The following is a 27,499-nucleotide window of genomic DNA, read 5'->3' as shown; positions in this document are numbered from 1 at the left end:
TAGCGGCGGATACGATAAAACGAGGGGAAGACAATTTTCAGGAATTAGCGACTGGCAGGCGTGCCAAACGTTGGAATTAGGAGTGGCCGGGGTTCGCGATTCGTTGGAAAGTTCCGCGCAAGTTCCGGCTTTCGAAGGAATTAGTAATATCTCGACGATTCCAGAGATTAGGTAAATAGCTTAGGATTATCCAGGGATAAGATAGAATCTCTCTTTTCTCTGCGATCTGTGTTTCAAAGCAGAGATAATAACGTCTATGTCTTTGCAAAGAGAAATTAATGGTTTCGCCCATAAAGGACAAAAGTAAGAAAAAAAGAATGCCAGGGAATTACAATTCAGTCGCTTCAGTTGCTTCTGCTTGAGTGTTTTTAACAAGATGCTGATTTGGCAGAAAAGTTTACCACACTCTGTATCTTTTTCATTTATTATCCCCGATGTCCTCGTCTCTCTGAAAAACTTTCCCAAGTAGATGGCAAACCTACGAAAAGGAGCGTAACTAAAGTCGCAACGTAAACGTGCATCGAGAGGAAGAAAAACGATACGATACACGAGCAGTACGAAAGAAAGACGCGAACGCAAAATAAAAAGCAGCGTCTGGCGGTCGATAAAAAATTGAAACAGATACGGAAAAATTTGTTATTATTATTACTATTATTATTATTATTTGCCGAATACGTGGTAGGCGATATTAAAGGTGCGCGAGCACGCCAATGTGAGAAGAGTTTTCGCGCGGTAATTATGCGAATCCGTTTGTCCGATCCTGAGAACCGAACAGATGCTCACCGACGGTGATCTCGTATTAAAATAATTCGTCTCGCTGTCGGCGCCGGCTGTTCGCTAAACCTTCGGTAATTCGTCTCTCGATATCGATATTTTTTGGCAGCGATCGCGTCCGCAAAAGTTTTAGGTAGCTAGTAACGACAGCTAAATTTAAAGACACGGGCGACGAGCGATACATTTATATCATCAACGACGATGATTCAATCTGTTACTCAGAAACCTCTAATGATACAACAATTAAAGGTTTTCAAAGTTGACAATTAATAGCGTAAAAGCGTAGTGTATACGTATATGCGTAAATCCTGGTATAAAATATCGTAGGTTCGATTCGACGAGATCGCCAGTCAAATTGACTAAACAGATGGAATTAGAATTTTGCCACGTCGTAGATCGATAACACGACTAAACAGATTTCGGTTATTTTCTGGAATTATCTACTGGAATTGTTCTCAAAGCGAATACTTTTACAGATGGTTAACCAAGACAGGAAATACCTATCTATATCCTGGGCTTGCTTCCGTAATAGAATTTCTTCAATTACGCGTTTTAACTGTACCACAAGGTTCGTAAAAAAAAAGAAAAGAATGGAATTGAGAATTTGCTAGAAGATCGTTTGATATTTTGTAAAAAGGCGATATAAGCCCGATTGTAAATACGAGGATCGCGTCGCTTGCCTGGAATTTCCTTTTTCACCCGTGTCCGATCTATCTCGTTATTCTCGGCTGATTTTCATCCTCGATATTATTCCGGAAACAATGAAAATATTTGCTCGTCTCGTTCTGTCGGCGCGTGTCGATCGAACAAACGGGGTTAGAAAGACCGATTATAACCTCCGTGTGAAACAAAAACGAACACGATCCGAGACGCGACGACAAAAATTTATTCGCTTATTACATGCTACCGTGTTATTATATCGCTCGATACGCGTACAGAGTGCGTTATTCGAGTCTTGCGCGATATTTTATTTCGTAAAGCGAAGATTCTTCGTTTTAGCAATTCCGCCGAGGCAAAGGAATTATCGTGCGCAAAACATCGACCTGCCCGACTAATTACTTGGTGTAACTAAAATCATAATCGTCGTTATCGTATAACCAACCGGAATTTGGTAGAAATTTGATATTTTGCATTAGAATCAATTTCATGCATCGCGAATGAAGATGCAATGGATGAAACTGGAGGAAGAGGATAGCAGGATTATAGGATGACGCGGTATGCTATAATATAGTGTCCACAATAGGGTAGGATTTATCTGGAGAATTTGTTTCGTGGATATATATAGGATTTCTTTGTGCGCTGCGTCCGATTAATTCGGTAATCTTGTGCTCGTTCATCGTCCTATTTCTCAATGTCCATTCTGCGTCATCGACAAAGGTGACTAGTTGAATGGACGTAACGTTATCGTGTACACAGCACAACAGATACCGTTATCTAGGAAAATCTTTCGGCCTGTTGGAAGTCCATTTTCATACACGTATGAATAAAGAAATGGAATATTTATAGACATATTTATTCGTTAGCGTGTAAAGCGGTAATAAAATAGGTGTCAGTCGTTTCACAACGAAATTTTTTCTAACATTCTACTCGAATAAATTAATATTTATTTTATCCTACGCCGAAAGTAAGTTTAATCGAATTTTAAATTAATAGCCCGTCGTTGGCCGAGCTTGGATAGAAGTTGAATAAATTTCGTAATAGGGTGGATGAAATTTTCTATTCCTGTCGCAACAATCGGACCAAGTATACGCGATAACAGGAATAATTTCTAAATACCTGCCGCTTTAAACTTACCCAGTAATATCGTATGGAAATTCGCTGGAAATTCGACGACTACGAAATTAAACGTAAAGTGTTTTGGCGATAAGCTGACATTCCGTAACGATGAAAATAAAAGGAAAAATACGGCCAATTAATAAACGTGATGTTGTATCGATAACGTTGGCTTTATAAATTTCGGCTTAATTAAGGAAAATTAGGTAATTCGATCGATATATCATTGAATCGACTAATAAAGAACAAAAACGTTGGTTTGTAAAAGAAACTTTTCAACCAATCTTGCTGCATCCTCGAATCAATTTCCCATGCAATTGCATGCGATTGCATGCGATTGCAGCCTTGGAAAATCGACCACCGCTACTCGAGCAACTTATTTGGTTCGCTCGGAAAGACTCGATGTTTACCCCAATTACTAACGGTGCGGTGCGTGGTGGCAGGGTGCAGAGATTCGCAAATTCTAATTACGAGAATTTCGCGAGTTAGCTGGCACCGCTGCAAATCATCCGGGAGTTTACGAGGCGTTCGATAACTAGAAACTGTGGCTTCTTGTTTGCTAGGTAAACGATTGCATCTCGGATACCTTCTGTTCGAGTTGGCTTGCCGAGGAATCTTCGACTTTGCAACATCTACCACGACCAAGCTGTTTTCACCGCCTACTCCATCGACAATTTACTCGCCAGAGGCACGCGTACTAATATATTTATGTTATAACGCGATTAATATTTTATTAGAAAAACTGGAAACGCATTTAACGGAAACTAGAGACGCGAGCGCCACGGTATTGTTCCTGGAAAAAGACGAACATCGACGAGGCTAACTTTTCTTAAAGGAACCTTCCCGTGGCCGCGATACAGACAGACCAGTTACTGGCGGTAAAGTAATCCAAGAATAAAATAAATTGAAAAAAAAAGAACATAGTCGATTCTATGCTCGACTCCGCGCGGCCATGCACGACGCGAAAAAACGAGTTTCCGGATATCGCTCGTTCAGCGTCTCGCGGTTGCTTTTTCTTTAAGGTCGAGAAAATATTTGAGTTCCGCGCTGAACTCTCGGCTCTCGTTCGTTGGTAATTTTTCGTGTAATCCTTCGGATAACAGAGCCGTTGTATACCAAATTTTTGTTCTTTACTTTTCGCCCCGTTTTTCCTCTCGTTTCAGTATATATCATAGTTGTCGACAAACGGGTTCGCCGAGTAAACCGTCGGGATGAGCAAACTGCCAACAAAAATTGTCGAGTTCTGTTTGACACGGTTGATCGGTTGATTTGAACTATGAACGCGTAAGGAACCTCGATTTCTATAAAATTACAATTTCCTAAATATTTTATCGGATTTATGCAAAGAATTATTTTATCGACAGATATTGTTTCCAATCGCGATCGATAGTGCTTTACCACGAGAAAATTAGTCAAGGTAATTCGTAAGGTAATAACTAAGCTCGCTTATCTTTCGAATTCTCGGTTTCTACAGAAGCTTCCATAGAACGCGTAATTATACCGAATTTTCTAAACTTGGTAATTTTCTAGCATAGATTGACACAACGATCCGACGTACCATATTTGCCGTTTCTCTCGCAAAAGGTTCGAATCCGACGCAAAACATCGGGAACGAAACTTTAAATTAGCCAGTTGGTTAGAAATCGATTTTCCCCGTAACGCGGAGTTTCAAAATCCACATAATCCACAGAATCCTATTTTATATCCGGTACTCGTCGATATTCATGACGGAAGGTCTGTCGAGAAACGGACCCCGGTTACTTTTAATTCGATTCTGTTTGATCTGGATGGCGTGTAGCGGTTTTGATTCTCGTGTCTGAAAAGACGCGCGTGCCACGTCCGTTTGTGGAATGAAAACTGTCGCAAGATGAAAGGAAGAAGATAGGACAGCCAGTATAAGCTATCTCGGCGAGCAACTGCATCCCTTTTTCGCTCACCGTTCTGTCGCGGATGGCTTAATATCCTGTTCCTCCAACTACCGTACCACATACGCGTTTCAAGTCGACATTTTATTAAAACCCTTTGTTCTCGCTCGTTTCGATGCCCTGGTTAACGTCGAATCGTCTCTGCTACTTGTTTTTGCAAAAGAGAGGAGCATGGAGGTGGAAAAGAGGAATTCGCGATACCATGCTAAACTTCTCGATTTAGTTAACTTTTTCTACGAATCTTACGAGACCAAACAGAGATACAACCACGCTAAAGGATGGAAGAATCATCATATACGCATGTACGTATACGCATATAATCATATACACATAGATAGGATAATACAGCGATGAATAAATTAACGAATTTTAACGAAGAAACTTTATGTATATCAACTTTATTTAAACAATATCTGTCTCGTTTAATATAATACAATACATTTTATTCCACTCCTACATTCACACTCGTACATGTTAATAATCTACAATACAATTTCTCTTTCGCTTTCCCTTTCGCCTATCTTCGTTGAAATTTTCAGCGCAAAAATACGAGCGTGATACGTGCCTTTTCTCTTTCTCGTAGAGTTCCACTGAAAAAAATGACATTTACCACTGTTTGAAAAAGTATCGTCATCGAACCACATTGGCAATTCTCCTGTTGATCTCCGTAAAAGAAACGTTTTGATCTTTCTTTCCAAGGTTTTGAAAAATTTGATATACGTATAACGTGTTAGGTCACGCGTTTTTACGTACATTCGTATATTTCTGAAAGATAAGCGAAGAAACGGAGTTAAGCTGGTATTTGTTCCTTTCGTCTCTTAATCCGTTGACTCCGTAATAGTAACGTTCTTTCGTCTAGAAGTTTAGTTGCAAAAACGAAACAAAACGTAACTGCGCCGTTACAGTTTCGCCATGTGTGATACCTCGTTGATGTATGTCTCGAAAAGCAAAGGTGAAAAATCATTTCGTGTTCGTGTTTATGATATTTGAAATGAGAGGCTCGATGAGTTTAAGCGATAAGCGGTAAAAGTATGTACACGTATGAATTTATTACTAGCCGTTTCTTACACAGGCGTGCACATTTTGGACGGTTGAACCGTGCCCATATAAGACAGAGGCTTGATCGTGATCCTTTTTCAATCGAGATGAAAATAGTTTTTTTGTGATATTCTTATTATTCAAGCGATTACGAGGCAAACATAACGCGCTAAAATCACAACATGTTTCGTAAAAAATGAACGACCTTTAATTAATTTAATTAAGAAATGGCACCTTTATCGTTTGGTTAGCTAATAATTTGTTACAGCGAATCGAGAGTAAAAGGTTTAAAAGGTTAAATGTCATAGAGAGTACTGTATATCGTTTTTACACTTTTAAATTTCCCATAGATAGGTATGTATATAAAGATAGATGTACGGTGTATACGGTGTATACGTCATTGTTCTTTAGATCCAACGACCGAACGATTTTCAATTTTCTTTGATTATTGTATTTTCCTTGACGTTGCAAAGGGCATGTGACGCGATTAGAGCGATAGAATATTTAGTTGAACAATGAAAAAGAACGCGACGACGCACGAATCAGAACGCGAATTTCGATCGAGTCGTTTATCAAGAGATTATTCTTTTATTTGACATATTTTTTTCAGCAAACGAAACGAGTATACAAATTCGTCGAATAACGTGAAATCTGCCGTCGATTCTCCCATAACCGGTAAACGATCGATACGATACGAAGCTTCGTTTTCGTTCTTTACATTTTTCACGAAGAGGAATTGATCCACTTTTTTTTTTGCATATGCGCACTAGTAAATTAGACGAAGAGGGAATAAAAAAGAAAGAGGGAATTGATCGTAGACTAAATATAGTACACGGAAGCCATTCTTGCCATCTCGACTGAACGCCGCAAATAGATTTCGATTACTTCTATACGTATGTACATACGAATGACAAGACACGTACATATAAGACAAGAACAATCGTAATCAAGCTCGTGTGATTTTAACAGACGGTTCTCGGAAGACTCCAAATGTCAAAGGAACGATTTCTACAGCCGAATAAAAGAAAACTAACTGTTTGTTCTGAATCATTGATAAACTTTTCTTCTCTTTTCTTTTTTCTTTTTTTTTTTTTTTTTGGAAGGGAAGATGAGCGAATCTTTGGTAAATAAAGATTTTTCTGAAAGATACGTCGAATAAAAATTTAAAGCAAAATCGAATAATATAGAGAGTTCAAAGTTTGCAATTTGCTCTCTTTAACGTCACCGTAGAGAGAAAATTCGATAACTTTTGGTAGATTACAATTTTGGGAAAAGAAAATATATAACTTGAAATATAGAGTGTGATAATATATAGCGAATGGAAATGGTGTAATTTTATTTCCTTAACTTTAACCGCTTAATCTCTCTGATACGACGCTGTTGTTGACTTTGATCGAGGCTCGTATCGTTGCAGTCTTAGAGCGGACACGCACGGGTCAACTAAATTGATCGGACAGTTGGTTGCGCAATTGGTCGAGTCGGCTGGTCGACCAAACTTTTCCTATCGCATGGAACGACTTAATTTCGTTTACATTAGGCAACTTCGAAATTATTCAAGACTTGTATAGTCCGCCGACTAAAAATAGCGCATTCTTCTATTTTTGGTTATACGGCTTGATCGTTTCAACCGTGGCTGCCTAACGTAGATGTGGTTTGACTAAAATTTCTCGCCAGTCGATCCGTGTGTAGCCGCACTTGAATTCCCGATCGATGAAAAAGTTAATCATTTATATTCCCTTTTTGGGATAGAATTTTAAAATAAGAGAAAGTACCTTACCTAGAACTTTGAGACAAAGTTTATCCGAATTTTAGAATAAAAATATACGTGTCTGGAAAACTGGAACATTGAAATAAAATGTAACAATACGATTTAACAATACAGACGGAAATTCTTCGCGGTTGTTCCGCTTCGCCTTACCAATTTTCCACGAATTAAAATATATCAAAATGCTGGTATACGATAAATAAATTTATTAGCATTTTATCTAACATAAAAAAACAGTATGTAAATACATATGTATATTTTACGACAGTTGTATGTATTTGAAAACGCTATAAAATAATTTCAAAATATTCGATATACGTATGTATGTATATTCTTCGAAACGTATGCAGAGAGAGAGGACGATAGTGTCGGACTAGTGACGGGTCATTTCCACTTACAACGCCAGTAAGACCCTGAACTCTGACAATTGGAGTGCTTCCTCTCTTCCTAACAGATGACGTTAATGAGAACTATGACAACAAGGCAATGATAACATCCTGCACACAATCTGTATCGCCGACTCAATTATCATACGCGCAACATACACGTACATATACAGGAACGCCGAGCACACGTGTTTTAAGAGTAACGATTCTCTTATCCTCTATATGTTGTCGTAGGTGTGTTCGTTTCTCCGTTCGTTAATTTATGTATGTGTGTACGATAATTTAAACGGAGCTGTACACGCGAAAAATTCTAGAAATAAAATACCCTGCAAAAGTCCTACGCTATCTATTTTAATTTACATATCGAAGAATAACAAGACAGAGAAATGTACATTTTTGAGATATTTGTTACGCGAACAACTATTGCCGCAGAAAATTATTATCTGCTTGACTAATTAACAATGACAACATTTTTTCTTCTTTTACGATTTAATCGAAAAGTCATGGATGTCTGACAGTTTCTAATAAAATATCGCTGAAACATTTTCATTTAACGGATGGTCTCTAGATTTCTGGACTTTTGCACAGTATTACGTATATACTTTTATTTTAACGTATACTCGCTACCGCATTCTCGCTTTCTCCCTCTTACAATTAATAATGTTTCACCGTTTTTTCTTTCGTTTATTTCTTTCTTTCTTTTATTTCATTTTATTTCGTTTAATTTTTTTTTTGTCGTTTTATCAAACAGTACCCTTACGCTTACGATTGAATAAAAATAAATATTTTCAATTGTGTCCTAGAAAAATTGTTGTTGCAAGCTATACTCGTTATTGTAATATACCTATCTACCTATCTACCTACCTACCTACCTATCGTACTTACACGTTAAGTTAAGTATTCTTAAACGTTAAATGCCAAACTCGGTTCGAGGCTGGACCGCGAGCTTACGAATAAAAATTCTTGTATCAATCTCGCCGATCATCTTCGAAAGAGAATAAAAAGGGGAGGAAGAAAACATGGAATATGGTAAATGAATATGAATTATTTGTTCTTTATCCTGTTCCTGTAACGGACGAACAATCGTGTTTATAATATATCGATGTCGCGTCGTCTTTTCAATTTTCAAGGATCTAAATGCGCGTATTTACATATAGCTAGGTTCTCTCGACAATGTAAAAATTCTAGAGACGTTGGAAAGAAATCCCAGAGATATCTTTATGTTGCTAGAGGACGTTTCAAGGATAATAAGAGCTTTAGCATCGGGTTAAAGATCCTACAAGTTTTAGAAATCCTAGAGATCCTTAATTAACAACGATTATTAGAAAAAGAAAAGTCCTAGAAATCAGAGAAATCTCACGAGTTATACAGGTAGTCGAAATCCTTGACGTTCTGTTTAGAACGGAAGCATATTTATCCTAGAAGCATCTTACCAATCTCAGCGATATTCTAGTCCAGAAATTCTAACGATTCTGAAGATTACAAAGATCCTAGAGACTTTGAAAGATGTCAAAGTTTAGCTCTCCCGTAGATCCAAGTATCTTGGATGCCTTAAACGTTCTAGAGACCTCGGCTCAAAAGTCCCGAAGAGCTACTACGAATCCTAGACCGTGCACAGATCCGCCATAACCTAGGCCCTAGATAAGGATCTTGTCTCTTGAAAATTTCGCAATCCCTTTAAAATCCCACGACGGACATCAATATAATTCTATTACGTCATTTTTCCCCACTCCATTTCTCCATCCGATATTCCTTTAAAAACGTTGAACACTAAACCGCGCGTTTCTTTCGTCCAAGGATCAATACGAGACACATTGCACGATGACGTTGAACGATGACGATATCTCTGTGTTTTCTACTTTCGAGAGAACTCGAAGGCGTTTGGGAAACATCGTATTTATCCTGCGTACGTCCAACGCTATAATCGGCTGTCCTTACGGACTAACGATCTAAGAGATTTGGTCTAGTTTATTACATACGCTATGACTGAATTATATGAACGCATTAACCGTACAACGTTCTTCGGAATCGTCGCTATTCCGTTCTTTCTCTTTCTTTCCCATGGTCTCTGTCTCTTTAGTATACTACGATTAATCCTTGGCTTCTCCTATCGAGTGCAAACTTCTTTGCATAATACGTAATCGATCAACCGATAATATCGATAAACTGACGAGTCACTTAAAAACCAAACCGAGCAACAGCGTTTCAGAAAATCTTTTAATTTTTTCACGTCTTATTTCATGCATTCGTGTGTCATTCGTTTATGTCCGATTTTCTTTTCTATAAAAACTAAACGTTTAATGTCAATCGCTAAAAAAGAAATATATCTTCGTTTTACAGTAGTAATAAAGGGTTAAGTCTCTAGATGAATTAAAGAAGAGTAGATCACGTGTATGAACAACAACGGTGTGCGATTTTGTCCTAGTTTAGGGTCTACGTAGTTAGCCCTCTTGCTGCTTCAAGTATCAAGAATGTCATCTGTGACTTTCGAAGCTATAGCGTGTTTGAAGTCAGTCGTAGCATCCGAGACCATTTGTAGATCTTCTCTCGCTATCGTTATATTGTCTTTGACTCTCAATTGGTACAGTAGAAGCCACGACACAGCAAAATCCGTAATTATCCGTAATTTCTCCATTATTTTTCAAAGATATTGGCTTTAGAAGAAAAAAAATATTGTTTTCAATTTCGACTTTCAATACATGGACAAAGTTTCGAGACAAAGATTTGCCTGGTAACCACGCGCCGAAGAAAAGTTCCTAGCAGTAACAGGTTCCAACGATTAAACGGGTGAATGAATGGTAGGCATTTTGCGTTCGAAGACGGATAGATCGTAGAAGTTAAGTAAGGAATAGACAAAGGTTGGCAGTATCAAGACAGCTCGACAAATGCAGTGAATAAAAAAGGAGAGAACGGGGGCGAAGAATATTCATCGACCAAAGCATCGTCCTCTAGTGATTTTTCACGAATATTTCTCTCATCTTGTATATTTCTTGGCATTGTATTAAATGCTTTCCCCTCGAGTGAACAGAAACTTAACTTTTAAATATAAAAAGAAAAGGGATTGGTAGAAGAGAAAACTATCGTCGAAAGTAATACAGATGGATCTACTCAAAAGTTGAGCAATTTATCCAATATATGTACTCCTATTTTCATTAAATATAATGTAACGTTATTTATACTCGTATTATGTACAACTAAATTCTCGCGCAGAACAAAGAAAGTTCACCGCTTTTATTACTCTGTTAAAAAAGAAAGAAAGAGAGAGAGAGAAAAGAAAGAGAACAAAAATAAAACAGTCGTATAAAAAATTAAATTATCTTTACGGTAATAAAATGTACACTATTCTCTATACGAGTGCAACCAGAGCACGATCAAGAGATAAGAGTAAATAGTTCTTATCCTCTATTTCTGATAAGGTAATAGCGATTCTTGAGAACAGTGGGGGTAACTTTGTCACAATTTAAATCATCTACAACGTATTGGCTAGTGTCTGGTTGCACCCTCACAATAAAAGGCTTCGAGTATAGTAGAGAGAATGAAAGATACTCGATGAGTATTACATGGTAAAACGTAATGCATTGCACTTGATCCTGTGCTATACAACGGTTAAAATAAAAAAAAATTAAAAAAAGGACGAAAAAACGCCTACATCACTCGTATTCTTTGTGAAAAGTTCGAGGCTAAACCTCGATTTCGGACACCAAAGATTCTTCACCGGTGTCTATACCTTTTAACGCGATTCAACTCAACAAATCATGATTAAAAGTACTAATTTTGGAGTTGGGAAATTTATTTTTAAGAATTACACGTTGGATCCTTAACACAAGGATGCATTCGCGAAATAATAAATTATAGCGTCGAGGTAGAGTTTGAATAAATCTCGGGAACTTGATAAATGCGGGAAGAATAATGTAGAAGAAATCATTAGAAACAAAATATCTGGCGAATCTGGTATTAGCCGTAGAGATGTGTATAAAAGAAACAGAAAATATATTAGTTTTCGATTAAATTTGAAATGTTTCTTAGATTCGCAACTGATACTTCTACGCTGTGTTCGTGATATACTGTCAAAAAATATAGAAATTGGTTAAAAATGTTTGGTGCTCTGAAAGAAAGTTCGACCAAAACTTAAAGATGCTAAATCGACACTCTTGGTGTACTCGAGTCTTATACCATGCACAAAATAATTACAGGATCCTCTGTTTAACCGTAGTAAATTTGAACATTGAAAGCTGATCTCGACTACGCGAATAAAAAGAAAATTAGATAAAAAGTTCTACAGCGGATAATCCTATATTCGGTATTTCTCTCTCGTTTCTGGTACTTATTCCGTGTAACAAGCAGGAGATCCCGTAATTATTACGAACAATGTGATAAAATAATTGCACGCGGATTAAAAATTCTATTATTGGAGCTGAGATTAAAATAGACGACGCGTATACGCAAATATTCTCTGTGTGTGCTATGCAAGTGCTGGAGCTGGAGTTTTAAGTTATAGGTTAGTTATAAGAAACTGTTTTGCACGGCAGAATGCACAAAATAATTTCTTTCTTTTTTATGGAACACGTGATAGTAAGAGCTGCTTCCATATTCAGAACAGAAAGTAAGAACGTGAGATCATTCTAAATTTCAGAACGGAAGCAGCTATCGTTTATTGGCCACGCAAAAAATATACGAAATTTGTATATATCGGTAATATAAATGAAAGAACGATAATACATAGTTAAATGAAAAATAAACCACAGCCACGTAACATATACGTTTGTTTGTCTTTTTTCGTTCTCTATCTGTTTTAAACCTATTTAAGGTTAAGGAGGAGCGTTCGCGCGATCGATATTGTAGTCGACATATACGAATATTGATTACAATATCGAGCGTCTGAACGCTGCTTTTTAGGCATGGTACGTGAAACAACCAGCACTGCCATCTTGTAGCGAAACGAAAACCGTTATCGTCGACCGAAGAATAACCGCGATTCTTACAGTTTATTGCAACATCCACATCCTTCTTCTCCTTCCTCCGCCCCTCCCTCTCGCACTTCGTTATTACGTTAAAATTATGTTGGACGTTATACGATCGAAATTACGCTGTCGTATTTGAAAGAAAGAGATCTCGACGCAAAATGGACAACTTTCTTGATTCGTATCTTTCAATCGTATAACGAATCCTTTTTCTATGGAAACGAATAGAGACAAATCAATGAAAGGAATGAATTCTGCCGTGTCATAAAAATCCAAAAATTGGACTTTTATGCTTCTGCTAATGACAATCTTTCGAGATTAAAATTGGTTCGTTAATGAAAATTCTTATCTACATCAATGACGTTCTAATACCTTTTTTTCTCCCAGTTTTTTTTTTTTTTTTAAATAACGATACCAATATAAAAATGCTTTGGCACAATAGATAAATAGGTATACCGAATACGAAGATACGCCTCTATTCATTTCCGTTAATTTAGAATTGATTCTTCACCGCTTACTAGAAAGAGACAAATACACAAAAGATGATATATTCCTTGTCACTCGCTTTCCGCTTCTTTCCTTCTTCCTTCGAATCAATTTTATATCTGTACAGTCCGCGTGTGTCATGATTATGATCTTTCACTTGGGATATACAACATACACGTATTTACACAACTATACAAGAAAAACGAAGAACGAAAATTACACGTCCGTACTACATCCGGCAAATCGAATTTCTCGATACGTATATTATTTCGTTCGCCGATATCTGTCGATAATTTTTTCAGCCACCACTCCCGCGGTTTCACTGAAACTTGTAACTAAAGGACAGCGCTGAATATTAACTTTATTACAAAGTTCGATCTCTATTCTTATAGCCCCTTTTTCGAAGACACGTCGATGATCGCGGGACGAACTCGATTCCGTTCGATCGCAACGTGTAAATGAAGAAAAATAAACCGCAGAACAGTTCTATATACAACACTGTACATCGTCACGACAGAAACGAAAGAATTAAAATGACGATGAAAGGAATCTCGAATCCGTCAAGCGTGTTATTTCCACACGCTATGCCGTGGATTTACGATTCATGGACCTAATTTACTTACCAAATATCGGCTGAACGAAACACGGCCGGCCCCCGTTTCACAACGAAAATCCATACACTAGTAGAACCACTTAACTGACCGACCCGTTGAGCATGACGGACGCGATTTTCACATTGAAAAATACGGATCGAAACGAACATTCGTTGCGGAACGAACAAAAATGAAAAGAACAGAAAAAGTGAAAAAAAATTAAGAATAATAATTAATGAATAATTACACACTTCACTCTATCAGAGTTCGAAGAGTTTGAACAGTCCTGCCCGTTCGCTAAGGCAAGATCACAGAAACATGTCTAAGGCTCATATAGTCACCCACTTTAAAAGTCTCTACTTTCATGCCCTTATCGCTAAATGCATGTGGAATCTGGGTGTTGGCTGGCAGACTTTCGTGTTTTTGTCGGTTCCTTCGTCGTCAATTCCTGAGAAGGCCTCCGCGGACTACCCAGCGTAACTAACGCAGATGCTACGGCTAAACCAGCGCTCTGACCAGCCGGCGTGTAAGGTTCACCGCCAGTAGGCAGTCTGACTAGCAACGACAGGACCGCTGCTCTGTTACCGCAACAGGGCTCCAACGCGATCGGACTAGGGGCATCCTGTAAATATTACACCAACAAAACCAAATAACATCGAGTCGCACATACTTTTACTGTAATAATTGGTAAAATTTGCGCTACCGTAAATAAATTTGAGCCGGGGAAACGAGAATCGCGAGCAACGTCATAGAATCGAAAGTATCGAAATCCACGGCGCTAGTGACGAATCGTACATTGACGCTAACGCTATTCTCGTTTATTTTCTATGTTATTTGAAAAATCTTGAAAAGTCTTGCAGAATGGTAGATTCGAAGGTGGAGACAGAATGATATCAATGTTTTATTTCATATAATCGTATATAAATATACGACGAAGTCCTACTTTCACGAATTTATCTATTTTTTTTTTCTTTTCTTTTTTTTTTTAGCAGCTTTGATATCTAGAACTAACCCTATAAATATCCCCTTCTTGTTTGGCAATATCCTGTATATGATTACTATATGTATTTACGTGCAGAATGTTTCGCTTAAATTGGGCATTTGAATTAATTCCACTATTTTTAAGGATAAAAAAAAGTGCATATATGTAGCTGGAAGATACGCGTCTAACGATATTAATAAGAGCAGACACAAAATCTACTCCAGTCATCGACATTTTTCTTTATCCTCTTCGTCATTTTGTATCATCTTCGATAGTAAGAGTTATTATAAATGTCCAATTTATGCAAAGCAGCCTGTACATTATATAATTACTTTATTCGTGAATATAAATGACTGAGTGAGATATCAACCTTTTTCTTCTTGCGGCAATTGATTAACTCGGACTCGTTTCGCTCGGAGTCAGAATTATCGATGTCCCGCCTCTCGATTTCTACCAAAACCTGGCTAAACGCTCTACTGGCCATTTGCTCCATTTCTACGAACAATCTCTGTCTTCTTCTGTACATATCATATTTTTGTTTAATCTTCCAAAGGATAGCAGCCACCAACAGGAGAGCGAGGAAGCACCTAGGCATGTAATCTCTAGTTTACAAGTAAATACTGCCTGAGGCTTAGGACAACACAAAAGCGTGGGAAATTTTGAAAAAAAAGAAAAAAAGAATAATAAAGAAAATCACAATGTTCTCGATCTTGATCGTAATTAATTCCTACACGCAACACGTATACACACAGTTGACAGTCTACAGGTTTGGCTAGCTGTGACACGAAGTTTCAAATACTCACGTGCAAAATGTTATGAAGAACTGTTGCAAGTTGAGTTTGGAATATTGCGAGAAGGAAATTTGAATCCACACAGGCGGCTGGAAGTCGTACACGTAAACGTAGAACGTGGTTAATGTATTATTGTTCTCGCTACCGAAACCGTAACCGTCTTTGATAAATCGATGCTTGTACATGCTGGTGGTGCAATTCGCGCCAAGAATCAACGGTATTTCCGGCGTGTTCCCTCTCTTCACGGTGATGTTCATTTTAGCCAATACAGAACACGTAATGGAAAACTCAGCATCGATATCGGGTTTTGGCGGAGAATTCTTAAAATTGATCGCTCGGTATTGACGATCCTCCTTTTTACTTAAGTTGAACGTAAATTGATAATCGATCGCCAGATCATCTGTAGAAGAAATTTAAATTTCAATATAATCCTTTGCTGAATTATTATTAGTGAAAAAATAAATTGGTATTACTAGAAGAAATACTCGTTTAAAAGAAACTTACAAAAACACGATCCTTTATTGGTAGGATCTCCGTGATAAAGGCTAGACACGTCACATCGTTCACAATGATCCCCGATAATGCCTTTCGTTGTACAGAAACATTTACCCGTCTCGCTGGTACACTGCGTGCCTTGATTATTACAAAAACAGGCTGCAACGGGAAAATGTAATTTAGTGAACTACTCGATATTGACGGGTTAACGATATTACTCGGAGTAGAATGAATTTACGTTGACAAGTCGCTCCATTCAGTGGATTGCCGTAATAGCCGGGAATGCATTTATCGCAGTGAGGTCCGTACGTCAAATTTCCACACGGTTGGATACATATGCTGCTATTCGAGAGACACTTGCTATGCCCGTTGCATTGGCAAGCTAAAATTAATGTAATTTGAAGAACATCAATATACATATACATACAATGTATAAATGTTGTTTAATAATTTGTGCACACCCTATACACGGTGACCATTAACAATTTACTTACCAGGGCATTTAGTGAAGTACCATCGTTCGAACGGGCATGCGTCCAAGCTTTTACTGCTTGGACCACGAGCCCCACCTGGCAGGCAGAGTCCCTTCCCTGTCCCTGAACCATCGTCACACCATCCACATCCAGGATCGGAGCGGCACGTCGTACAAGACGAATAAAACGTGCACCATTCTTTCCCCGTTTCCGTCGGCCGACATTTCGCATCGATCGTAGTCCACTCGCGACATTGCCCGTAAGGGAAGCTCGCGGGATACGCATTTTTGTCCACGCATTTCTTCTCGTTCTGACACCAGATGCAATCGGACTCTGTGCAATTTTTACAGGAAGTGTAGTCTACGCAAGGACTGCGACAAGAGTCTATGGACAGCCTCTGCGCTTGAATAGTTCCGTTTAAAATCGTCACTTGCTGCAAACATTCGTAAATTGATTTACTGCCTTGTTGTACAATATATTGGTTGTATATTGTTGTAGAGTGTCGTAGAGCATACAGGAAATTTATTATGGCGCTAGCAAATGTATCCGGTTAATCGTTTTATTCGTCGTCACGCGAGCAAAATCTCCAACGTATCGAAAAAATATCATTACACAGCACATACGTATATCCTGGTTACAAAATAAATAACGAAGAGTCGCACTTTGTCTACGAGATTATAAGAGAAACGTGGTTGAGGCAGTAAACGTACCGACAGTTGAACCTTTCGAATGTCATTTTGACTGTAAGAAGTTTAGTGTACAATAGCTTTTATTCGTATACTCACGTCTCGAGCCTTCGAGTACGGCTTACATCGATCAGGTCCGTTCGACCAAGACCAGATGCAATGTGGATTACTGGAGCACGCATGGCACGTGTGCAATTGTAAGCACTCTATGCCAGTATGAAGGTCGCATTGTACCAAATCGGTGATCGCCTTAGTCGGAGGTGCGTTAGCGTTGTCTCGGCAAATCTCGTACGAGCAACTCTTGCCGCACCATACGCAATTGTACGAAGTCTGTACGCATGCCACACAGTCTGTGAGCAGTTTGCATAATTCCTTGTGAGACGTCATCCCACGAGGTGGCGTATCATCTAGGCACCTCATGTAAATTCCGTCGTGCATGTCGTCGTTAAGAAGCACGTGTCGGGGTATCTTGGTGATCTGTATACACCGATTCTCTCTCTTATCCCACACGCACTTCACGCCTGTCCTTGCGTTCAAACACTGATTCTGATTCATCAAGTGCTCACAGTTCCCTGGTGTGTACCTGATGGTCATATACGTATGTTGTATATTAGTAAATGAAGATTCTTGCCTATCCTGTTGAGTAAAATGCTCAGAGAAAAGATAGAAAGAACGTTAACCTCTTGCCTAGTAATTTCTACAGTAGCTATTTACTTGTGAATGTTAGTTCTCCGGTATGCTAGTTATACGTATATTGAGACACCGTATCACGTATCGAAAGCGAAAGTAAAAGCAAAGTGCAAGTCACGTGTTTCTTAAATATTTATAGAACTGATTTATTCCGATAAGCTATATTAATTGTTATAAAAAAAAAAGTGGAAGAGTTGAAATTTTTCTGGGTTTTCAGATCGAAATAACGTGAGAAAATCAGTTGGCGCGCTAAATATTTTGCATTCAAACCTATTGAAGATGGCAAGTTATTAAATTTCTATATAACGATCCTTGCTGAAGAATCGAAGCTAAAATTGTTGGTTAAAATTAAACCTGGTTAAAAAACGACAACCTGCCGTTTGTTGAAAGTAAATCGTAATTTCTATCAGGAACGTAATATACGTGACATGTAGAGTACGTAAAATAAACGAAGGAGAGTAAGAAAGGTAGGAAAGATATGAGAAAATGAATAAAAGTAGGAGAGATGACCTTCCTTGATCGTACCTTGACATGTCAGATAACATCTGTCCATCGAATCCGCCATAAATGTACATGGACTTCTCAAATACAGTTGCAGTATGTCCATACCTAGGCAGATCGGTCATCTCTTTCGGCATAGAAAACTGATGCCACGAGTCGCACGTAACGTCGTACGCTATCGTATCCGCTGAATAACATCTCGTTCCGTCCGAATGTTGCGTATCGTTGTGCATATTACCGCCAAAGACGATCATCAAGCCACCAGAAACGAATACAGCCGTATGAAAGAAACGAGCCGATGGCGCTGACGTGAGCAACCTCCATTCACGATTAATAGGATGATAGGAGTATAGTCGACTGGTTAACACCTGTGTGATTTGTGTCTCCGATACGTATCCTCCGTACACGTAGATGAGATTCGTCAACGGATCATAGGCAGATGTATGACCATAACCACCCTTCACAGGGAATCCAGCAGTCTCCACAATTTGCCACTCACGAGTACCCAAATAGCATTCTTGAACTTCGTTCAGATAACCATATTGAGGCGAATAGCCAAATATCACCACCATCTTTTCTTTTTTTCCGTGCACCAAGGTTGCAGAGTGTCCGGCTACCTGTGTGAAGTAAGGCATTAAATAAAAGTATTCCGAGTTGAGTGAGAAAGAACTTTTAACCCCTTGATGCTAAACTACATACGTATCTCAGATGGGGATAATAGGTTTGCGCAGAGTAATCGAATTCGTTTCTCGATCGACCGATTGAAAATTGAGATACTTGAAGATTTCGGATATTATTTATACCGAGTAAGAGTCTTTTATTAATCGCGAAAATGAGCAAAATGACAGTGTGCAATAATATCGAAATATTGGAATATTTTAGGTAATATCTAATTCATACTGAGAGGGTTCGCATCCTTTTGTTAATTATGAAATATGGTTTCCCAATCCCAAAGTTTAGCTTTTTATGTACAGTTTTTGCGTGGCAGTAATCAGCGCGGCAGAGTGTTACTCTGAGAAGAAAGGTACACTGGTATTTTACATTCTATTGCAGAGAATCTTTATCTAACATAAATTATAACGTTTAAAGAATAAAAGGATCGAGTATTGTTGCGATATTTAGAAATATATTAGTTTGCAAAGAGGAATTAAAGAAACGAAAAAGGTACAAGATCAAGAATCGGTAGGAGAACAGCGACTAATAGAGTTGTACGAAAAGGGAAAAAATTCGCCGTTCCGATATAAGTTGTGTATCGCTGCATATTAAATATTCCAATTGTCTACAATGACGCTGTTGTGAAATATTTAAAAATGAAAGAAATGACGTGATATAGGAAAGATGTACCACCTTTAAAGGACCACCACGTATGGTTTTGTTGTTATGGAAGTTATCGTGCACCGTTACGTTCTCCCAGACTTTTGCCGACACATCGAACGCCCAGATCTCATTGGTCACCGTAGAATTAGGCAGTACACCACCGTACATGAATATCTTGTCGCCAAAGAGTACGCACGAATGAGCGTACCGAGGCAGAGGAACCTTACCCTCGACGTGAGGGGTCTCCCAGACGTTTCCATTGAAATCATAAACGTTGATCATTTTTGCGCGATGAAAGCTCTCACCGCCGACTACGTATAAGGAATCCTTCCAAACGATGGAGCAATGACTAGCCGAACCTTCCGGTGACAAATTTTTGTAGGATACGCTTTCCCAGAATCCACGATCGCTTCTTTGGCTGCAGTCGGAACCTGAACGTACAGAGAGTCTATTTTAATGGTTTTATGCAAAATTAAGGGATTAATCGTTTCCGAGTTTCCGAGTTTGTGTACAGGCTTGATTCGCTAATAATTGATCGTTGTTGAATTTCTATCGGTCTTAAAGATTCGACAGATTATGGACATTGAATACACGTACTCGTACTTGATTTATTAGTATTAGTACCGAATAATATACGTTGAATTATTACGAAATGTTTAATCATTTTGTAAATATAAAGAGAGTAAATATAAAAAAATATAAATTGTAAATACAAAGAGAGTTTTTCGATAGCTGTTGTAATATCGTATTGCCAATTCAAATATGAGTAATATCGAAAGGTTAAATTGCGCATGGAAGACAAAGATTAGGACATGGTGAAGCAAGATATTTTTTTATTCATAATGGTTCGGTAAATGCTTATGACGAAAACATGTCACCCTTGAAACCGTGCACGCAGTCACAGTGATGGCTCTCGCGGTTACACTCGCCCTGTCCGTGATTATCGGAGCAATTGTTTGGACAAACTTGAATCTCGCAAGCTTCACCGGTCCACGTGGCATCGCACGTACACACACCGTCGATGCAGACTCCGTGGCCGGAACAGTCAGTGTGCGAATACCTACGAACGCCGAAAATTATATACACATGAGGAAAGTAGGTTGCGCAAATCTTTAAGAAGCCAAGTTAGCGTATCTCGATGCTAATAGGCACGGTACACACGCTCTTATCGTATTTGTACACGAGGATAGAACAAATATTTGACCGATCGGGCTTGGCCAAATATCGCAAACAGAATGATCAATGATGAGAAAAACACGTGGCAAGATGTTAAATATTTAAAGAATGAAAGAAAGAATTCGGAATAAACGATTTGGAGAATAGTTGTTTCTTTATCGTAGAGATTTCATGTGTTTATGAGACTGAATAAAAAGAATATGTATTTTCAGATTTTATGAGTAATCAAATTGAATAACAGTGCTTTGTGTGTAGCAATATTTGAGATACGGTTCTGGTTCTTGACCAAAGACAATAGCGATAACAAGAGAGCCTTATATCTTTTTGTTCGTCGAATGAATTCATGAATGGGCAACGCTAATAAGATACTGTGCACTAGGATCAATGAACTCTCGCATGATTATTCTCTCGTATGTCAAAGTTCGACGTAAATATACGTAAATAAAAGAGGTTTTGCTATATGTAGACAAAGAAACAGATATAAAAGCAGTAAAAAGTACGATTTACGAAATTATAATTACATTTAGATATTAATTTTTTATTATATGGATATTGATTTTTTCAGAAATTTCGTTCGAAACGTTCGGGGATCGTGGAATACGACCTACGAAAATGCCTGAAAATTCGCTCGGTGAACATTTTTCAATAACATCTTTCGGTAACATTTCGCAATAAATTCGAAACAAATGCGAACATTGCCGCAGAAAGAAATAAAACGAAGAAGGAAATACAAAGTTGTCGAACAAATTCCTGAAAACATAATAATCCAAATCGTGGAAAGATTAGAGGAGAAAATGAAGGAAGCAAATGGAAGGAAATAATGTAACGAAGATGGAAGTGTGAAAGGATCGGGAAATGGTAATAGAGAAAATGAAGACGGAATTGTTTGTGAAAAAAAAAGAAGAAGAAGATAATTCACCTGCTAGGGCAGGCGTTGATCTTGTAACTGATGTTGAAGCCGCTCATGTTGTACGCGACGTCCGAGTAGAAGTGAAGCAGCGCGGTTCCGGAGCGCGCGATCACTTCCGGCACGCGCCGTATGTGGTAGCCATCTTTGTGCATCAATCCGGAGAAGACGGCAACCAACGGCGCCTCGACGCTGTCACCGTCGTAGATGTACATGTGGTCCCAGCCGCATTCTGTCGCGAATTGCTCCACGTGCATCCGTATCGTGGAGTTTGGGTTGCTCTCGATCAACCAGGAACACTTTACGTCCGCCGTGTAGTTGCCGATACCATCGTGAATGTTTCCTGTTGGTTCCGTCAGTCTGCGAACGATAACCAAATCCTTGAATCAATCCGCAGCTATCCTAGATGAAAGCACGATCGATAGTATGTATAATCGACGTAACGTTACGCTACATTCACACCTTTGGTCAATTGTACGTTATATCGTTTTCTTGTTACGATATAATTGTGCGTTATACTATTATAACTTATAACGCACACAGGACTTTCGGCTTGGAAAGTCCGTTGAAACGTTTTTTACGCGGCCTTGAACGATAAATGATTGACCACGGTATCTGTGGGCAATTCTCGAAAAATAGAGCAGTCGCGCGTCACGATAGTAATACGATAAAACGATAATATTATCATCGTCGGAACAAAGCGGCGAGTAGGGGCGTTTAGCGGAGAATGCAGCATCAGAACTATCGATCTCCGCGTTCTTCGAGGCATCGCGTCGTGTCATGCGTCATGCGTCGCGCGTCGTCGTGGTCAAGGACGATGGCCACGCGGACAATCCACGCACGCGACAACGATACAACTCGAAGAAGACGGAACAAAGCGAGCGGCGTGTAAAGCCGAGAGAAATAAATAAGGACGAGACCGTGCACAGATAATTATTATACATGTAGTATCGGGGAGAAGGGCCTAAGAAACGTCGAGCTAACTACAGACAATGTCGCGAGAGCCGAGGCGCTATCGGCTCCATAAATGCGTTATCGGGTCCTTCAAATAAATAGCTTCGCCGAAAAGACCCTGGCTACGAGCGTCTGCGGCACACATGTGCGGTGGGCCTAGCAAAAGACACAAGAATGCTGCAACGGCCAGAGGGCCAGTCGAGAAGCAGAGTGCGAGTTGAGCGGATAAGGAGTGTGAGTCGACGTGCGACGATATTGTAGTCGGTCCTTTTGTTATTGAATATCACTTATTAAAATACATTAAACTTTGAACCTATTACATTACTTGTCCTTACTCTAAGAATCCATCAGTTACTACATATTTTTGGGGGCTCCAGCCGGGATTTAGAGTGCCAAGTGACAAGTGAAGTGTTCAAGCGACTGTATTCGTGAAAGTGGTATTTCAAAACAATGGCTGACTACAATACAGGAGAAGCAGGATTGACCGACGAGCAGGTGGTTCAGATGCGAACATCTGAACTAAAAGACGAACTGAGAAGACGACGGCTGAGACTAGCGGGCAGAAAACGCGAGCTGGTAGAACGATTGCTTGCTGCGTTACGCGTAGAACGGGAACACGGTGCACAAGAAGACGATCCGGAGGATGACAACGACGATGATTCAGAAGAAGACGACGACGACGACGACGATGAGATTAGCGTGGTTGGGGACCGTTTGGACGTTAACGGCCCAGGAAATCGCAATCTCAATAGCAAAGACGACGGAGTTCGGGTAATTCCAGTGTTAAGACGATCGAGGCAAGACGAGCCTAGGTGCATGCTGTTAACGTTCAGAGACGTAGAGGACTCGCTAGAGAAATTCAGCGGGGACGGTCTGCCGAGTGTAAGTCGATGGATCGAGGACTTCGAGGAAATGGCAAAAGTGTGTGGGTGGTCAGACATCCACATGGTAGCCTTCGCTAAGAAACTGCTCACGGGCTCCGCTCAATCCGTCGTAAAGCGAGAACGATGCACGAAGTCCTGGATAAAGCTAAAGGAGGCGTTAAAAGATGAGTTCGAAGACGCAGTGAGTGACCAACAGATACACCAGGAGTTAGCAAATAGAACGAAGAGACCAGATGAGAGTCTGCGACAGTACATGAACAGTATGCGTGAGATTGCGGGACAGGGAACAGTCGATATACCGTCGCAAATCAGCTATATCATTCAAGGCATTCCCGACGAGGTCGCGAACAAGGCTGTGTTGTATGGAGCCAAGACCATGCAACAACTGAAAGAACGCCTGAAGCAGTATGAAGCGATGAGGAGGGACATGAAGGCAAAGACAAAGTTCGGGGGACGCAAGGAGGATAAAGGAAAACGATCGGAAGTGCAAAGCCAGCCGAGGCCAACAGCGAGTGATAAGAGAAGATGTTTCAGTTGTGGCAGTGCGGATCACTTAAGCGCTAAGTGTCCGGAGAAAGGAAAAGGTATGAAGTGTTTCAAATGCAACGAGTTTGGACATGTGGCGGCGAATTGTACAGCGCGACAAGTAAAGACTTACGTAATCTCAAGACCGGAGAGCAAAAGTACTTGAAGGACGTGTCGATAGATGGCTGCAAGTTTGTCTCGTTAGTGGATACAGGTAGTGACCTCACGTTTATACGATCGGATGAGTATGCGATGTTAGGATCACCACCTCTGAGAAACTGCAAACTTAGGTTTGATGGTTTTGGTTCCGCTGGCAATAGTACCTGGGGCGAGTTTACAAGGGTAATGACGGTCGACGGGTACGACTTTACCGTCACCCTGCATGTTGTCTCGAATAAGGTAATGACAAGACACAGCCTGCTGTTAGGTACCGATTTCTTAGACCAGGTAGAGTTGCGAGTCAAACGGGGCGAGGTGACCTTTTTACGACTCGACGGTCAGACCGACGGTCACGAGGACGCGCCGGATGTACTGAGGGTAAACGCGATAGAACAAACCGACGAGATAGACTTGTCGCATGTACGAGAACCTCATTACCGTGAAGCCATTCGCGATATCATTAAAGGGTATAGGCCGGAGAAGAAGCGAGACGTCGGGATAACCGCAAAAATAGTTCTGAAAAGCGACAAACCCGTAGCACGAAGACCGCGAAGACTGGCGCCGTCGGAAAGAAAGGAGGTGGACGATCTGATGGAAGCGTGGACAAACGAGGGCGTCATCAAACCATCAGACTCGGAGTATGCGAGTCCGATAGTGGTAGTCCGAAAGAAAGATGGCTCCATCAGGGTTTGCGTCGATTTTCGTGAGCTTAACGAACTCATCGAGTGTCCACATTTTCCATTGCCTTTAATTGAAGACGTTTTAGATGCGTTGCAGGGCGCCCAGCTTTTTACGACGATAGATCTAAAAAATGGGTTTTTCCACGTAAGTCTAGACAGGGATAGCCAGAAGTATACCTCTTTTGTTACGCCAACGGGGCAATACGAATTTCTGAAGTTGCCGTTTGGTCTGAAAATTTCCCCTATTGTCTTCCAAAAGTATATATCGAAGATCTACAAAGAAGATGGACATGAGTATTGTCATCGTGTACATGGACGATATCATTGTCCTTGCAAAGAATTTAGAGGAGGCATGGGAACGCTTGCAAATGGTCGTAAAATTAACTGGGCAGTATGAGCTAGTCATAAATTGGAAGAAATGTCGTTTTATGCAGAGGGAAATCGAGTATTTGGGACACATAGTCTCGGGAAACACCATAAAGCCGTCCGCTGATAAAACCAAGGCCGTTGCAAACTTTCCCAAGCCAACATCGGTTAGAAAAGTCCAGAGTTTCTTGGGACTTACGGGACATTTCCGAAAATTCATTAGAGGCTACGCGAGGATTGCCAAACCCTTAACCGATCCGTTGAAAAAGGAGACAGACTTCAGGTTCGGGGATCGGGAATCAGAAGCTTTCGAAACCTTGAAAGCAGCGCTTGCCAGCGGGCCTGTGTTAACACTTTATAGAATAGGCGCAGAGACCGAGTTGCATATGGACGCGTCCGCAGAGGGTTACGGAGCAATATTAATGCAACTAGATCTAAACGACGGAAAATTCCATCCGGTCTACTTTGCCAGCGGAAAAACAACTCCCGCAGAAGCGAAGTACACTAGCTACGAACTAGAGGTGCTAGCAATACTAAAAGCGTTGAAAAGGTTCAAGGTATACCTGTTAGGTGTGCCGTTTACTATTGTTACGGATTGTCAAGCATTCGCCATGACGATGAGAAAGAAAGACTTGTGTGTGCGTGTGGCTAGATGGGCCCTGTTACTAGGCGAGTTTAAGTATCAGGTGTGTCATCGGCCGGGGAAAAGTATGCAGCATGTAGATGCTCTGAGTAGGAACCCCCTGCCGAGCACTATGTATGTAACGGAGAGCGAAGACGGGCTGATTGCACGGTTGAGAAGGGCACAGAACAAGGACATTGAAGTCCGTAGGATTTTGGACGCCGCAACGTGCAGTCAGGCCGATGGGTATGTAATAAGAAACAATATTTTGTATAAGGAGTGTAAGGACGATGCGCTAATAGTAGTACCGAAGGCGATGCAGGCTCAAGTAGTCAGGCAAGCGCACGAGCGTCGGCATTTCGGGGTCACCAAAACAGAAGCTATGGTCAAAAAGGACTCCTGGTTCGAGGGACTACGCGAAAAGGTCGAACACGTGGTATCCAACTGTCTTGACTGTATCCTAGCCGAACGAAAATTAGGTAAGCAAGAGGAGAACCTGCGAAATTACAAGAAAAGAAGAAAGAGTGCGAAGCAGTACCTAAGGGGGGACCTTGTCGCCATAAAGAGAACACAGTTCTCAGGGTCAAAACTCGGGGGCAGATTTTTGGGTCCGTACCGGGTAGTGCGAGTCATGCGGAATGACCGCTACACTGTGGAGAAAGTAGGGGAGCATGAGGGACCCGCGCACACCTCGACGACTGCCGATTTCATGAAGCTTTGAGTCCTGAACGCCGAAGATGACGCATCCGACGATAGCGAGAATGAACACAACATCTGAGTGCAGATGTTACTGCAGGATGGCCGAGTGTAGTATCGGGGAGAAGGGCCTAAGAAACGTCGAGCTAACTACAGACAATGTCGCGAGGGCCGAGGCGCTGTCGGCTCCATAAATGCGTTATCGGGTCCTTCAAATAAATAGCTTCGCCGAAAAGATCTACGTGACCCTGGCTACGAGCGTCTGCGGAACACGTGTGCGGTGGACCTAGCAAAAGACACAAGAATGCTGCAACGGCCAGAGGGCCAGTCGAGAAGAAGAGTGCGAGTTGAGCGGATACGGAGTGTGAGTCGACGTGCGACGATATTGTAGTCGGTCCTTTTGTTATTGAATATCACTTATTAAAATACATTAAACTTTGAACCTACCATCATTACTTGTCCTTACTCTAAGAATCCATCAGTTACTACATACATGTGTACGCGATTAAAAGATTAGTCGGTGGAGGATTAGGTCGGATAATACGATAATCGAGCATAGCTGCTCGTATACCATCTGGCTTTTTATTATTAATCGTGAACTGAGCGCAATGTCGTGGAAAACTGGAAAGATTTTAATCTCGAATGTTGAAAGAAGAATCGAGACGGGGCGAGATAAGAGTTGTTCTTTGTTCAAGGTTAAAAGAAAATAATAAACGCTTCGTTATATATCGATATCATTCTTTACATTGCACATATTCTTAGATAGATAGAATGGATAAATAACGCCTGTTATTTCTGTTTTTATATCAATTGAAATCGCCCTCTTCCGTTTATTGATTATTTCATTTCAAGAATGTTATCCATATATGACGGAAAGTTGCATAATTAGGAAAA

The 27,499-nt window shown here is 40.2% G+C and overlaps 1 protein-coding gene across 2 annotated transcripts in view; it reads right to left on the bottom strand.

Moving 5' to 3' along the window:
* Positions 1-13,009: 13,009 nt before the first annotated feature.
* Positions 13,010-27,499, bottom strand: part of LOC117240258 (attractin-like protein 1) — a 28,213-nt gene continuing 13,723 nt past the window's right edge. The window contains exons 2-12 of one of the 2 annotated variants that reach the window (XM_033506233.1): positions 21,732-22,079; positions 20,515-20,696; positions 19,667-20,067; positions 18,344-18,936; positions 17,228-17,711; positions 16,464-16,875; positions 16,208-16,351; positions 15,979-16,128; positions 15,487-15,874; positions 15,054-15,285; positions 13,010-14,323 (exon numbers count right to left, since the gene is read on the bottom strand). In XM_033506233.1, coding sequence (XP_033362124.1) covers positions 14,078-14,323; positions 15,054-15,285; positions 15,487-15,874; positions 15,979-16,128; positions 16,208-16,351; positions 16,464-16,875; positions 17,228-17,711; positions 18,344-18,936; positions 19,667-20,067; positions 20,515-20,696; positions 21,732-22,079 — 3,580 coding nt within the window. In that variant the 3' untranslated portion in view covers positions 13,010-14,077. The remainder of the gene's footprint in view (positions 14,324-15,053; positions 15,286-15,486; positions 15,875-15,978; positions 16,129-16,207; positions 16,352-16,463; positions 16,876-17,227; positions 17,712-18,343; positions 18,937-19,666; positions 20,068-20,514; positions 20,697-21,731; positions 22,080-27,499) is intronic. The other variant, XM_033506234.1, reaches the window with a different exon arrangement.

The sequence above is a fragment of the Bombus vosnesenskii genome, unplaced genomic scaffold (genome assembly GCF_011952255.1).
Source record: "Bombus vosnesenskii isolate JDL3184/JDL3185 unplaced genomic scaffold, Bvos_JDL3184-5_v1.1 scf7180000014579, whole genome shotgun sequence".
Classification (NCBI taxonomy): Eukaryota; Metazoa; Arthropoda; class Insecta; order Hymenoptera; family Apidae; genus Bombus; species Bombus vosnesenskii.
Note: the sequence above shows the minus strand (reverse complement) of the source record. Positions and strands in the feature narration are given on the sequence as shown.